The sequence below is a fragment of the Papio anubis genome, chromosome 11 (assembly GCF_008728515.1).
Source record: "Papio anubis isolate 15944 chromosome 11, Panubis1.0, whole genome shotgun sequence".
Classification (NCBI taxonomy): domain Eukaryota; kingdom Metazoa; phylum Chordata; class Mammalia; order Primates; family Cercopithecidae; genus Papio; species Papio anubis.
The window spans coordinates 84,670,765-84,687,450 of NC_044986.1; the positions used below are offsets into that span (position 1 = coordinate 84,670,765).

The 16,686-nt window shown below is 35.8% G+C and overlaps 1 protein-coding gene across 11 annotated transcripts in view; it reads right to left on the minus strand.

Moving 5' to 3' along the window:
* Positions 1-16,686, minus strand: part of PTPN20 (protein tyrosine phosphatase non-receptor type 20) — a 115,768-nt gene that overhangs the window by 66,562 nt on the left and 32,520 nt on the right. For 9 of the 11 annotated variants that reach the window (XR_001906328.2, XR_002524277.1, XM_031652338.1 and 6 more), the window contains 3 exons: positions 10,267-10,361; positions 6,989-7,086; positions 4,342-4,454 (listed from right to left, as the gene is read on the minus strand). Coding sequence is in view for 7 of the 11 variants with exons in the window: in XM_031652338.1 (XP_031508198.1) it covers positions 4,342-4,454; positions 6,989-7,086; positions 10,267-10,361 (306 nt within the window). In the remaining 4 variants the exon portion in view is untranslated. Of the gene's footprint in view, positions 1-2,392; positions 2,890-4,341; positions 4,455-6,988; positions 7,087-10,266; positions 10,401-16,686 lie in introns of those variants that run through there. The other 2 variants (XM_021943294.1, XM_021943295.1) reach the window with 2 other exon arrangements.

Below are 16,686 nucleotides of genomic sequence, written 5' to 3' on the forward strand. Positions count from 1 at the left end.
ATATGATTTAATTTTCACTTCCCTGATTCAAAATTAGGTTGGACCACTTTTTCTTATTTTCTCCTCTGTGAAATGCCTGTTAATGTGTTTTGCCCATCTTTCTATTTGGTTATCTTTTACTTATTAATATGCAGTTCTTTATATTTTCTAGTCATTAATCCTTTGTGAGCATAGACCTCAGTAACAGACCCTAGGAGGAGCTTAACCATAGTTCTAAACTGAAACTGACACGGAGGGTACTAAGAAAGAAAAAAGCAATGTCTACCTACTTTTCCCTAGGAACTGGCCTTACTCTAACAGCTAAGACATGGTATTCCCTGTTTGCAAAGGAATATGTTCTTATTTTTATTTATTTTTTTTTTTTTTAATTTTTTTTTTTTTTTGAGACAGAGTCTGACTCTGTCACCCAGGCTGGAGTGCAGTGGCCAGATCTCAGCTCACTGCAAGCTCTGCCTCCCGGGTTTACGCCATTCTCCTGCCTCAGCCTCCCGAGTAGCTGGGACTACAGGCGCCCGCCACCTTGCCCGGCTAGTTTTTTGTATTTTTTTAGTAGAGACGGGGTTTCACCGTGTTAGCCACGATGGTCTCGATCTCCTGACCTCGTGATCCGCCCGTCTCGGCCTCCCAAAGTGCTGGGATTACAGGCTTGAGCCACCGCGCCCGGCCTTATTTTTATTTTTAAAATATATTTATATTCAAAATTCCATTTCTGCCTAAATATAGAAAGCTAGTATGAGCATCACTCATACCCTAACAATATATACAAGTTGAAAAAACAAAGCACTAAATCAAAAATTTTGAACCCATCAGAGAGCTGAAGTTGCAGGGCAACCAAGTAGTCTGAAATCTAAGGAAAGACAGACTCTCCTAAAGAGTGACAGGACATGAACACTGGCTCCCTGTTGCAGTTCAAAGGAGAAAGAGATACCAGACACTATACAAACGGGAAAGAAGTATTCAGACATAAAATGTACTGTACATAAATGTACTGCTGATAGCTGGATGTGGGCCAGTGTGACAATACAGAACAGCATAAAGCCACAGACACAAAGAGAACTTGCACACATTCAAAGACTCAAATTCACAGACCTCCAACAGGTGCTCATAAGAAAGACTGAGAGCAGAGCAGGAGATGGGAAGAACCATTCCCTCAGAAGGGTAGGCTTGGAGGAGGGGAGCTACTGTCATGGTAGAAAATGCATAAAGCCTCACTAAGACCTATTTTTCCCAGAATAAAAGCCTCACACTGCAGGAGGAGGAGCATCAATTCCTGCTGTATATAAGTGTAGACACACTGCAGTTGGGAAAAGAGCAAACAAAACCCCTCTATTCCTGGAGAAGGTGCAGAAAGCAGTCCTGAGTCCAGGATTTGATGCCATTATTATTACAAAACTCCTACCACTACACTAAGTGAAGGGGAGGAAACCTTCTCCACTATGGACTTACCAAAGGTGTCAGGCAGAGTCTGGATGCCATGAGAAGGGGTAGTATCACTGACCAAGCCTGTCACTGAGGACCAGGGATGGAGGACCTGCCCAAGGCTGAGAATGGAATAGGACAAGAAACAATGACTTGGCCCTCCCTCCCCAGGCAAGCAAGCACCAGTCTACTGCTGGAAGATGGGCAGAAGAAGGAGAGAGAGCCCTTCTAAAGCACAGGCACACAGGGAAGGCCCAAAGTTGAGGATGAAATAGGAAAAGGCCAACAATAAAAACTCTTTAGCACCCCAGATGCCACCCTGCACACAAGCTAAATCCTAAGGAATTCTAAGCCAATGGTTCACTATAGGTAATGAGAGCAACACAAAACCAAAACCCAGCTCATGTCCTAAATGGCCTACCAGAGGAATAGGCATGACTATTTCTAGGCATAAATTCTATTTACTTCAGTCTCTTTTTTTCTACACCCAGTACCAACACTCAATCAGATATATAGACATATAATGAAGCTGCAGCAGCTGCAACAACAGAAGCCAGTGTCGAAAAGCAGAGCAATCACAGAAAAAAGTATCAGCAACAACCCATCTGTCAGAGTCATCCAACAGGGAATTTTAAATAACTATCATTAACATGTTTAAGCTCTATGAAAAATGCAGACAAAATGCATTATCAACAGAGACAGAATCTGTAAGAAGGTGTCAAATGGAAATGTTGTACATAAAAAAACACTGTATGCTTTCAATGCGTTCATTAGTAGACTCGACACAACCAAGAAAGGAATCAGTAAACTTGAAGATAGGTTGACAGAAATTACCTAACTGAAATACAAAGAGTAAAAAGAATAGGAAAAAAGAAAAAGTAAAAAGCAACCAATAACATTAGTACAGCTTCTTTGGAATACAGTTTGTCTATTATACACTTATGACCCAGTAATCCCACTCCTAGATATTTACCTTAAAGTAACGGAAACTTATGTTTACACAAAGTTTGTGAATATCTGTGGTATTATCCATAATTGCCAAAATCTGGAAACAACCCAGTGTCCTTCAACTGGTGAATGGAATACTATTCAATAAAAAAGAAATTAAATACTGATAAATGCAATGACACAGATGAATATCAAAAGAATTACGCTAAGTGAAAGAAGTTGGACTCAAAAGGCTACATATTTATGATTCCTTTTATATAATACCTTGAAAAAGACAAAAGTAAAGAGAATGAAAATAGATTACTAGTTGCTAGGCACTGGTGGTAGGGTTGAGTTAACTACAAAAAAATACAAGAGAAATGTGTGGGGAGATAGAAATGTACTATACCTTGATTGTGGTGGCAAACCTTGGTCAAACCTCATAGAACCGTATGCTAAAACGGTGAATTTTCCTGTATGCCTCAGTTTAATTAAGCATGTTTTAATTAATTAAAATTATGCCTCATTTTACAAAAGCATATTCTTATAACAAACTATTTTTGTATATTTTGTATATAGTGTGGACCGTGACAGCTTTATAATATGTTAACATGGCTAGGCTGGACCACTTTTCCCAGAATTCTGTTTCCTGAATGTTTCCAGCTAAGACAGGGCACAAGCGAGGTCCTCATCCTCATGTCAGATATGGAAGGCGAACATGGGGCAGCAGCTATTCTGTGCTCAGATGCACTGTGGATGATCTCTTGACTCCCCTCATTCTATATGTGGAAGGAAGAACCTAAAATCACAACAGTGCCAATCCTACCTGAATGAATGTAACTGGCATGTCATTCTATCTAAATTTCAAACAAGTTTACATAAGAATGCACAAAATAATTTAAAATCACCGAGGTAGCAAAAACTTGCCCAAACAGATACAACAATGTATTTTTAAAAAATTAGAGGGAGGATTTTCCTTTCCAGATAAATTTAGAATGAGTAGAATCAAAACAGAATAATATAATATGTCCACAGGAACAAACAAGTCAATTAGTAAAAAAATTTAGAGAATACAAAAGGATCAAACATTTTTAGAAACTTAATACATGATAAAAGTATATATAAATTCATTTGGAAAATGTGGTTTATTTAGTGAATAGTACTGGTATAACTGTCTAGTCATATGAAACAAAATACAGTTTTCTATACCCCTATAATATTTAGCAATATTTTTGTATGAGATCTGCAGTTTAATAATTGTGTAATGTGATATTTTCTTAACTGGGTTTGATATGTTTCAAATAAAGTCATTAGAGAAGATGTTTCCAACATTTGATGGGACGCTGGTTATGGGTGACCTCCAAGATCCTCTCCAACTCCAAGGTTTTTGAGGTGTGCATGTGATCCCCCAAGTTTACAAACACAAATTTTATAAATATATATACATACACACACACACACATATATATAAAGTATATATTCATAGTTCTAATTACATTTATATTATATATACATGTAAATACACATACACAAACAGTTCTGAAATATTCTTCAGTGTTATAATTGTTATGCATATTTGTTGTTTTCTTTTTTCCCCACTATAAATATGTGATAATTTGTAATCCAAAAATGTTATTGTTTTACTTACAAAGCATATATTGTGCAACAAATTTTTAAAAAGGAAATTAGGAAGCAGGTTGTTATTTTTCAAATCTATAAAATAACTAGCTTTAAAAAAATGGATTTTACTAAACTGACATATTTAATACCTTAAAATACTTGAAGAAAGGACAGAAATTAGCCATTCTGAATATGGGGCATGGAGCATTTTTTTAATTGTATTTTTTTATTTTTAAAAGAAAATCCTAGAAAAGCATATTTTCCCATTTTTTGAAGTTTTTCCTAGCTCTTTCTTTCATTGATAATAGAAATATCTTTGTGCATATCTCTAAAATAGAGCCTCAACTTGTTACTACAAATAGGATGATGTCATACCAGAAAGTAGTGGGGAGAGAGCCTGTGAGGGCCCTGCAGGCTCCTCGTTCTGACCGCTCAACCTGTCTCTTCTGAAGGGGACTCTGGCTGTCCACATGCTGGGATCACTGCCACTAGAAAAGAAATGTATATATTTGCCCATGGTTTCAAAGAATATATACATTTGAGAAATACTTTCTAATCACCTTTATTGATTATTTAATTGACATTCACTTCCATTTCAATTCAGTCACCCACTCCCATTGTCATCACCTGAAATTGGCTCACTTGTGAGATAATTCCCAAATCCCAATGTCTGATCATAAACTCCATCTCCTCCCACTACTTTTACCTTGCAAACTAGTCGCCTCAGATCCATCCGCCTATTTACCTTCTCCTCTCCTCTACCTAGGCTGCGGGAGGGAAGTACTAGGGTTACTGGGCTTTCTAATATCAGCAGAGAGCCATTTGGAAAACACCACCATGTCCCTGGTTGGTTTCCTGTACCACTCTTCCATGGCAGCTAATTCCAAGCCACCGTTCTGTTAGAGTCCTTATCTTAATACTTTCTCCGCCTTAGTAAAACTGTAACTCCTTCTAGAAAATACCAGAAAATAGAAATTCTTTCAATTTATTATCTTTTAAAACATTTACTTAGATGCATCAATGTCTTTCTTATTCCTTGCTTTCTGCCTGTTCAAAATTCATCCTTCCATGTTCTTAACCTCATTCCTTCTACCTCCTCTAAGGTACTTTTCTATAACTTATATTTTTTAACATATCATGAATCACTCCCTATCTACAAATTCTTTCATATCATACTCAATTTTCTGTATCTAAAAAATAGGAAACGCTTTAAACTCTGTCTAGCTACTAATCGTTAACAGATTTTTCAAATACTAGCCCATATTCACTTTCTGTTTCCTTTGCAACCTCTCCATACTCAGCTGACTCGCTAATGCTATCAACTTGGCTCCTGTTGCATTTTCATTTGCAACCCTACCTAGCAAAATCCTCCTAACTTGACTTCCGCATCTAACCTTCAATGTTTAGAGAAAATTCTTACTAAAACACAAACAATTACACCTGCCCACCAATATCAGGATAAATCAAAGCCCCTTATCAGACACCTAAGTTTAAGATATTGGCCAGGTGGCCTCTGTGTACTTTTTCATCACCATCTCCACTGATTTCCTACCTCCACTGTATGCTTTAACCTTAGCAAAATAAATGCCTTTTTCTTTTACTTCTGTAAGGCATTTCGGGTTTCTTACTCTTTTCTCCTTCTCATTTTTTCTTGGATTACTATAAACATTTAATTAATCTCCACTGACTGCCACTTCCAGCTATCCTCACCTTGCCACCAGCATTCCTCCTTCTGTGTGGATAAATAGACAGTTTCACAAATAAAACAAAAAGACCCTCCCTATGCATCCTTTTCATTTTAACAGACTGAATAAAATGTATACTCAGCTTCACATATATGGCGTCACTTCCCACCCCAGCCCACGCTGTATTTTGGGCTCCACCTCTCATCTTCTCTAGCTTCCTGGCATTCCACCTCACACACACCCTACGACTCTTGGCACCTAATATTTCTCCCCATTAGTAAGATATTTTCACAACTCCTTACCCTCGCTCAAACTTCTTCCTCTTGCCTGAAACGTTCTTCTCCTTTTCACCTGCTAGGTTTCTATTTAATTAAATCCTAAATTCAACTAAAATATCTTTTCTTCAGAGAAGCTTGTGGGAAACCTCCCTCATGCATAGTCAGTCTTCTGTACCCGCAATCTTTGGATTTTGACTCTAAAATAATGTTTACTACATTGTACATCAATTTGTCTTTTATATGTCTGTTTTCCTAATTAAACTGTGAACTGAAGAGCAAAAAATATATAGTAGTTTTTATTTGTGTACAATGCTTAGTATATCATAGAATCTCAAAATGCCTTTGGAATTACTGTTATTTGTTTAATGCACTTCTGAAAGTTGTACATACAAATTTCATACAATACACATACAAAAACACATAATATAAAGAATATACACATTCTTATACAGTGCTATTCCAGTGAGGGTAGCTAAAATTACTGATAAATCTCTAAGAAAATATGGCTTAACAAAATGTTTCCTCATTTGATGTTTTTGCTTATAACACCTAAATTTGAATATTTTATAAGCATGAAAACTTGTTTCTTTAGTTTTCTTAATGGAAATTTACTGTTCTTCAGGTACTTTAAATTTTTTAAACATATACTACCAGAAATTCACCATACTAATAATCCTATTGTTTATACCATATAATTTTCTTTCTGAAAACAGATTACATTTCCAACAAAATTTAGTGCTGTACTGAGAGCTTCATGTTACCTCAAGTACACTGACCACTTCAAAAGCTCCAAGCATATTTGCAAAAGCTTTGACACCAGGTAACTATTGAGAGGATAGAGAAATTGAATCCTTCAAGAATACTTTTCTCTTGTGTTAATTACCATATTTGTGAGATCGTAACCATATTCCTAAGAAAGCTAAATCAGGTTTATAAGAGGCTATATCTTGAAAAAATTAAACATTTGAGGGCCATTATTCACTGTCTCCATGCAGAGGGCTAGCTATGAATATAAGTAGCATAAACAGAAAACTCACTAAATAAGCATATCAGTTATACCTTTCTGAATGCTCTTCAAAAATATCCTCATAATCATTACGTGGGAAATTCCGAAGAGAAGGTTTTACCTTCTCTGAGTTAACTTTTTTCTCAAAAACCTACAGACATAAGAAAGGAAACAAATTATAGCCCTGGTTTTAGAAAAAATATGGTTTAAAAGAAACATGATTTCTATAGCTACTTAAGAAGAGTGAAAAGATCTGCAATAATGGAATTATAACCACAATCCCATAGTATAATTCTGCTCCTAGAAAATCACTTAACTGTATATCTCCCTATAAAATATTTTTCAATCTGTCAAAACAGTGCAGAGTACTATGTAAACAGAAGTTATTTATATTAAATAACTCAAGTGATTTTTCAAAACTAAATTTTTAAAAAGCTTCGTTTGAGAAAAAATAGATTTATTACTTCAGCCCATAAGAGATTTTCTTATAAGTGTTCACCATGTTTTGTTTACTGTGAATATAAAACTCCTGCCATTATATTTATCTTTACTTTAGTACTTGCACCATCCAATCTACTAATTCTAAGTATTTCTCCACATTTCACTGCCCAATTTTGCACTGGAGAGACTTCAGTCTTGACAACTCGCAGTGCCAGTGCCCCAGTCATCATATACACATGTTTCCTTCCCTCCTTGTCTAATACTGTCTTGCCATACTTGACCTTCTGTTTTCTCAAGAACATCTTTTGAATCAGCTGATCGAATCTCATTCACACACAAAAATAACTTTGAGATTATTACTGAAATTAAGTGATACGAATTTTTAAATTTAAATTGGAAATAAGTGATATATTTATATATTAAGTATTATTATCCACTAATATGATATAGCTACCCAGCAAACACATTATAAAATATTCTCAATAAAGACAATGTACACTTTTTCTTAGATTTACTGCTAAACACTTTAAGTGGCACAATTGTAAATGTAATGTTATAGATTAGACCTTATATTTGCTACACACTGCTCAGTCCGCAAACCACATGTTTTTACATCTAGTATTTTTGTGTACATTCCATTCTAAATACTTTAAACTTCCATTATGATTTCTTCTTTGACTAATGAGTTTACTAGTGTTTGCTTGGTGTATATTTAATTTTTACTTTACAATCACAGGAAAATGTCCACCTAAGATTCCTTCTCATTAAACTATGTAGCTAACCAATACATTAAATGAAATGAGCTTCACAGAGTTGAACTAGTTTTGAAATCAGCACTGATTGGGAAATCCCTAAAAATTAATTTCAGGATAATTAAAATTGAAATGTAGAAACTGTGGCTCCAGTGGGATGGAGGAAAAGAAGTGGGACAGTGCTATTACACAAACATGATCCCACTTCCCTCCTATGAGACATGTTTAAAAGGCATTTGAGTACAATTCATTTACTTAGAAAAAGTAACATCTGGAAGTCCTAACACAATTTAAACCTGAGACATCTTTCAAGTCATGGTTCAAAATCAAATTGATTATATTTATTTTTTAAAGAAGCAAACTGTTCTAGATGGCTGCAATTCAAATTTAAGGTTGACTAACATATGTCTGATTGAGTGAAATGTGATTTTGCTAACAATACCAAGAACTAACACGGAGAAACATAATAAATTATCAACATGGCAGGACTTTTGGAGATTGCTCACTGAATCAAATTAATATCAAATTTTTTTAAATGTTAGAAAATGTTTTCTGAGGAGCCTAAGTTAGCTTTTCTGTACTCCATGAAACAAGGATTTATGAGGACAAAGTGAAAACAGTAACACAGATAGGAGCCTGGTTTCTAGTCTGTGACTCAAGAGTTGTATGATCATAGACAAATTGCTTCAGCTTTCACCTTTAAAATGAGTGCCGGCATAAAAACGTCTTTAACAGGCCAGCCGTGGTGGCTTATGCCTATTATCCCAGCACTTTGAGAGGCCGAGATGGGTGGATCACTTGAGGCCAGGAGCTCAAGACCAGCCTGGCCAACATGGTGAAACCCTGTCTCTACTAAAAATCCAAAAAATAAATTAGCCTGTCTCAAAAAAAATTAGCAATGCTCCAAATCTAACCAATTTCAAGTCTATGAGTCTAGACAATTTCTAGGGGACAGCATCTATCTGAAAGGACATAAAAATGGCTACAATATCAAATTGTTTCATGAAATATAAGAAAAACAAGTTCTAATGAAATCAGGTAATTTTCCCAACACTCTAAAAACCATCCAGGAATGTTCTAAGATCCTTTTTTCTTAAAGGAAACTTTAAAGCATATCAGAATTCATCCTAGATAGGCCAAGCTATAACTTAGAAAAAAAAAAAACAAAGTAAAAATATAAACAAAATCACAAAATGTGCTCAGTTCTAGAAGAAGTCAAATAAGACTATAAGACTATACAAAGGATCTACTTGGGCCATTCTGTGAAGGTGTTCCCATTCAAACTGTCTCAGCTTCAAACAGGAAACCATTCTGATCAGAGAAAAGAATGGCTCAAGAGTGAGCTAAAAGCCCAACATGGCACTAACAGCCATAGATTCCCAGCCAAAGATGTGATGGTAGCCTTGATGTGCCCAACTTAAGTATAGCAGAGAACAGACAGGAGATAATAACCAAGTTACAATGTTGTTCTTAAAAGCGGCACTCCTGCCCATCTGGGGTGGAGGTGGCAATTGAACGGGGGAAGCGGTAGAAGCAGTATTTGGTCTATGTACTGACTTTATCTCTATTATTGCTGTAACTTACAGGAAATGAGCACAAGGCCAGCATCATCATGGCAGTTCCAAAGCTCTAGTTGACTAGGTAAGAGAAAAAAAATGCAAAGCACCCGCCAGACTAAAATCCATTTCCCTTTTTTTGTGTCCTAACCCCAGCACTATCTCCACAAATGGGGTAATGTGTTGAAGTAAGAGGTTTTGTCACAGACTTTTCACAGCCCTCTACTTTTCCATAGTTTGGAGACACCCAATCATGCTGTCTCAAACAATGAAAAAGTCCACAATCAATACATCTAAAGGTGCTTCAAACTTCATGTGAAATTTATTTTGTATCTTCATTAGTAGCACAAAACAAGTGCCTGTAAAATTTCTAGAGTAGCATTAGAAAATGCAATTCACTAGAAACTTGGCAAAAAGTTCTACTCTTTCAAATCCCTGTTTTGGTCACTGTCAACACTACAGTGCAAAGAATTAAGAAATTATTTTGGTGAAAACAAAATAGATACCCATTTCCCAGAGAGCATAGTCAGCAACTTAGGTATTAGCCAAAATTAGTAGAGATCCCTCTCCTTTTAGTCTTACCTTTGATCTAGGTGTGTTTTTCTTACTTGATGAAGGCAAAGTCTCCCTGAAATTCAGGTCTTCTTCTTCAGAGTCATTTCCCTCATAATCTTTTACTGAACAAAGCGGGGGAAAAACTGATCAAATAGAAAACACTACACAGAAGGAAAAATGGAGACTTAATGAGAAAAAACAAGCTACATGAGGGGAATTTCCACCTACTTTTCCTGTTTTCCAAACACCCCATCTTTATCTCCTATGGTAATCATCTCTTTCACCCCTGCTTTGAAAAAAGCAACATAGCAAAGCTGATCCTTCTTCTAGGATTATCCTCAGGGAGTTGACTTTTGAGCAGTTCCCTTGTTCCTCACTGCCACATTATTCAAGAAAGTACTCTTCAAGTAAATCCTAGATATTTACAACCTGCAGAACCCATGCATTGGGATCTACAGAATACAGTCTTCTGTGTTTCGGAGTCTATTTCTTGAATAAAGAATACTGTGTTACAAAAGTCACACTTTAACTTCTTGTATTATTTATAATTCATAAGTTAGCAAGCAATATGTTAAATTATATAGAAAATTGTTTTCAGCTTTGTTGAAGAATGTAATATGAATCATCCCAAGGAAACTCTGGGTTTCTTATATGATTGTTCCTAATTACTGTGTAAATTTTACTGCACAGACTCTTTCAGATAAGAAGCCGAGAGAAAATTTTCTCTGATCTCAGTATTGAGCACTCACAGTATTGTTTCTCATACCATAGCAGCATGAAATATTATGATTTAGAACTTCTGTGACATGGCATATTACAAAATCAATAAAAATATAGTAAACAAGCACTATGGAATTTAAAAAGTGTGTTCCTGAATGTGTGTTAAAAAGGAAATCTAATAGAAATTATGAACCTTTATAACATATGAATTAATTTTATAAATTAAAACATTAAGAAATGTCAATGAAGGGACAACATATCAAAACTAATGTGAAGTAGCTAAATGAGTATTTAGATAGAGGGAAAATGTATAGGTTTAAATATGTTTACAAAAAAAGTAGAAAAAAACCTGATATAAATGAGTTTTGTATTCAATCATAGAGGCCAAAGAAAAACCAAGGAAACCCAGAGAAACTACAAAGGAGGAAATCATAAAGAAAACCATAATAATAGAAAATAAGCCTAAAGAATAATCAGCAAAATCCAATACACTAGTTCTTTGGAAAAAAACTTAAAAATACACAACCCTCTTTCACTATCAATCAATGGAGAGTAAGTGCACAAATGACATTAAAAATGAAAAAGAATCGCTTCTCAGCCTTTTGGCTAAGATCAAGTGTGAAAATGAAAAAGCACACAACTACAGATGCAACTCACATTTTTAAAGGTAATAAGCAAATACTATGAGAAACTTTAGGAAAATCTGATGAAATGGAAACTTTTATAAGAGAATTATAAGTTATGAAAATTTACTCCAGAAGATGTAGAAAGCCTAAATAGTGTAATAACCATTTAAAAAGTCAAACCAATAATCAAAAATACCACTCCCAAGAGGAAAAAGCATCTGGGCCCAAACAGGTTTCCAGATGGCATTTTATCAGACTTTCAGTGAAGAAAAATCTCTATCTTATGCAAACGGTTTTGAAAATAGGAAATTCCGCAAACCTAGGAAGGAGCTTCAAGTGCTAGGAAAAAAAAAATTAACAGAAAAACAAGTCTATAAGAAATATAAACAAGCAACTCATAGAAGGTGACTTACAGGCCAGTAATGTATTTTTAAAAAGTCCAGTCTCACCTGACAAACAAAAACTGAAAATTTAAACAACCTACAACTTACTTTCATTTATGCTTATGAGAGATTTACTGTAATAGGACTTAACCACAACTAATCAGAAAATAGGACAAAATATATAAAACAATAATTTTCAGACCTTGAACAACAGATTATGATCCCAGAGAGAAGGGGGTGAGCCTTCTGGTTGCTCCAGATCATGGCCTCCAGGAGTTTGCAGGCTATAGCTTAGGAAAGGAATCGGAGTCCAGTGATTCACCAATTGAGAAGAAAAAGATCAAAGTTAGGAGAGGCTGAGGCAGCCAGAATTTGTAGGGCAGAATAACAGGGAGGCCTATTATTATATTATTATAATAATAATAGGAGGGAGCTATACAGAACAAGAGAAGTCTAAGTAGCTGCAAAGAAACCCACTCATGTCTTTTGCAGAATGTAGATATGCTTATATGAAGGAAGACAATCTCTGATACTCAGGAAGGATCACCGGAAAGTAGCAAGCCACATAATTCCTAGAAACAGTTCATATGAGCCAGAATGAGGAGACCCTGCAATACAGGGACATTGAGGATAGTGCACAGAAGAGATACCTCTTAGTAGTAAAACCATCCCTGGAACAGAAGCTCCTTAGGGCCATCTATAAAAAAGGTGAAGAGCAAGCCTCAGACAGGATCAGGTTAAACTTCAAGTAACATAACTACGAGGCAGAAAAACCCAACATTCTTTAAAGAAATATCAAGGCTGGGTGCGGTGGCTCATGCCTGTAATCCCAGCACTTTGGGAGGCCCAGGCAGGTGGATCATGAGGTCAGGAGTTCGAGATCAGCCTCACCAACAAGGTGAAACCCCATCTCTACTAAAAATACAAAAATTAGCTGGGCATGGTGGCGTGCACCTGTAATCCCAGCTACTCAGGAGGCTGAGGCAGGAGAATCGCTTGAACCCGGGAGGTGGAAGGTTGCAGTGAGCACACCACTGCACTCCAGCCTGCGAGACAGAGCAAGACTCTGTCTAAAAAAAAAAAAAAAGAAAGAAAGAAGAATAAGAAAGAAAGAAAGAAAGAAAGAAAGAAAGAAAGAAAGAAAGAAAGAAAGAAAGAAAAAGAAAAAATCTAGCACCAAAATCATGTAATTCACAATATGTAGTAAACAATTAACAGGTATGCAAAGGAATAGAAAAGTATAACCCATAGCCAAATCAATCAATCAATAGAAATGTACTTAGAAATTACAGATGACAAAATTCAGAAAAAAGAACTTTTTAACTATTATAAGTTTTTAAAAGGTGCTCAAGGAAATAAAGAAAAACATGATACAATAAAGAGATATAAATAATGTAAAAATAAGATATACTGAAATTTCTAAAGACAATGTATGAACTAAAAGAAATTAACAGCAGATAAGGCAGTAGAGAAGGAAAAAAAATCAGTGTCTGTCAATATACAGCAAGAGTGTATCCAAAATGAAGCACACAGTAGCAAAAAAAAGAAGACTGAACAGACTCAGCAAACTGGGACAACGTAAGTGAACTAAAATTTCTGTAACTGGAATACCAAAAGTAAAACAAATATGAAGAAATAATAGCTGAAATGTTACCAAACTAGATGAAAACTATAAACCAACAGACCAAAGAAGATCAATAAAATACAAGTGTAATATATGAGCTTATAGAAAAATCACGTTCATGTATGTCATATTCAAATTACTGACAAGAAAAAATGCCAGAGAAAACAGACACATTAAATATAGAAAAACAAGGATAAGAATGATGGATTTCTCATCAGAAATCATGCGTGCTAGAAGATAATGGTGAGGACATTTTAAAGTATTGAAAGAATATAGAATTCTTATAGAATGCCAGTATAGAATTCTATACCCTGAAAATATATATTTCAAAAAATAAGACTTCTGTAGACCAATAAAAATTAAGATAATATCCAGCCTGCACTAAACAACAACAACAAAAAATTAAAGGAAGTTTTTCAGACAGAAGGAAAAGGATAAAATATGAAAATGTAGACCTATACAAAGGAATGAAGAGTGGCAAAACTGGAAAATATATGAGCACATAAAACAAACTCTTTCACATGTTCTAATTTCTTTAAAAGATAACTCAATTTTAAGGAAAAATAATAATCTATTGTAGGGTATACGACACTCACAAAAAAATTGGTATCAATAATAGCATGAAAGGCAAACAGGAGGAAATGGAAATATCCTATGTTCCTACAACTATATGTGAAATGGTAAAGCAGTCCCTGCTTACCCACAGGGAATGTGTTCTAAGACCCCCAGTGGATGCCTAAAACTTAGGCTAGTACTTCCTGCACTGAAGTCTTAAATCCCTCAAAGTCATCCATGAGAGTTAAAATCAATTTCTCCCAAACTCCTGTTAATGTTGACATTTTGATCTTCTCCCATAAATCACAAATGTTCTTAATGGCATCTAGAACGCTGAGTTATTTCCAAAAGGTTTTCAATTTACTTTGCCCAGAACCATCAGAAGAATCACTATCTATGGCAGCTACAGCCTTATAAAATGTTTCTTAAATAATGAGACATGAAACTCAAAATTACTCCTTGATTTCTAGGCTATGGAATAGATATTAAATTAGAAACTAAATCAGTCATTTAAAAAAAACCTACCAATCAGAAAGAGCCCGGGTCAGAAGGATTCACAGTCAAATTCTACCAGATGTATAAACCAGAGATGGTACCAATCCTACTGAAACTATTCCAAATAATCAGGAAGAGGGACTCCTCCCTAACTCATTCCATAAGGCCAGCATCGTTCTGATACCAAAACCTGGCAGAACACAAGGTCTAATATCCAGAACTTATAATGAACTTATAAATGAACAAGCAAGAATCAAACAACCCCGTTAAACAATGGGCAAAGGACATGAACAGACACTTTTCAAAAGGAGACACACACGTAGCCAAGAAGCATAAGAAAAAATACTCAATATCACTAATCATCAGAGAAATTCAAATGAAAACCACAACCAGATACCATCTTACACAAGTCAGAATGGCTATTAGTAAAAAGTAAAAAAAAAAAAAAAAAGTTTGTGAGGTTGCAGAGAAAAGTGAACACTTATACACTGCTGATAGGAATGTAAGTTCAACCACTATGGAAAGCAGTTTGGAGATTTCTCAAAGAACATAAAATAGAACTACCATTTAATTCAGCAATCGCATTACTGGGTATATGAAGGGATATAAATTGTTCTGTCATAAAGACACAAGCACATGTATGTTCACCACAGAACTTTTCACAATAGCGAAGACATGGAATCAACCTGCATGCCTGTCAACAGTGGAGTGGATAAAGAAAATGTGGTACATACACAACCATAAAAAGAATGAAATCATGGCCGGATGAGGCGACTTATGCCTGTAATCCCAGCAGTTTGGGAAGCCAAGGCAGATGAATTACCAGAGGTCAGGAGTTTGAGACCAGCCTTGCCAACATGATGAAACCCTGTCTCTACTAAAACTACAAAAATTAGCAGGGCATGGTGGCACACGCCTGTAATTCCAGCTACTCAGGAGGCTGAGGCAGAAGAATTGCTTGAGCCTGGGAGATGGAGATTGCAGTGAGCCAAGATCGCACCACTGCATTCCAACCTGGCTGACAGAGGGAGACTCTGTCTCAAAGAAACAAACAACAACAAAAACAGAATGGAATCATGTCTTTGCTGCAACATGGATGCAGCTGGAGGCCATTATCCTAAATGAATCACTACCTGGGTGATGAAATCATTTGTTCACCAAACCACAGCAACAAGCAATTTGCCCATGTAACAAACTTGCATATGTACCCCCAAGCCTAAAATAACAGTTGGAAAAAAAAAAAGTCTACAAAACAGTTTGGGTAGCTTTCCATGTTTTCCCATATTCTAGCATAATTGATTTAGCATTAAAATTAGCTTTTTCAGAAAAGTTTGCAACTGTTAAAGGATAGTTTTCAGAAAAAGAAAATCATGGCTCTCATACAGATATATAAATGAACATGTTACTTAATATATTCATTAATCAGTGAGGGAACCAGGCAGATGTTATTTTAAAACAATTTTTTAAACCCATAATACTGTGTGTTAGTCTGTTTGCATTTATATATAGGAATGTCTAAGGCTGGGTAATTTATAAAGAAAAGAGGTTTGTTCTGGCTTGTGGTTATGCAGGCTGTACAGGAAGCATGGTGCTGGTATCCGCTTCTAGTATCTAACCTCAGAAGGCTTATAGTCATGGCAAAAAGTGAATGAGGAGCCAGCATGTCACATGGTGAGAGAGAAAGCAAGAGAGAAGGGGAGGTTCTAGACTCCTTTGAACAACCAGATCTCACATGAGCTGAGCGGGCACTCACTAACTATAGCACCAAGTCATTCATGAAGGATCTGCCCCTATGATCCAACATCTCCCACCAGGTTGGGGATTACATTTCAACATGATTGGAAGAGATAAACATCCGTACTATACCAAACTGGAAGTCCTTGCCAGAGCAATTAAGCAAGAGAAACAAATAAAAGGTACCCAAATTGAAAAGGAGGCAGTCAAATTTGTCCCTGTTTACAGATGACATGCTCTCATAAATGCAAAAACCTGAAGAATTCACCAAAAAACTCCTTTAAGTAAAGTTGTAGGATACAAAATCAAC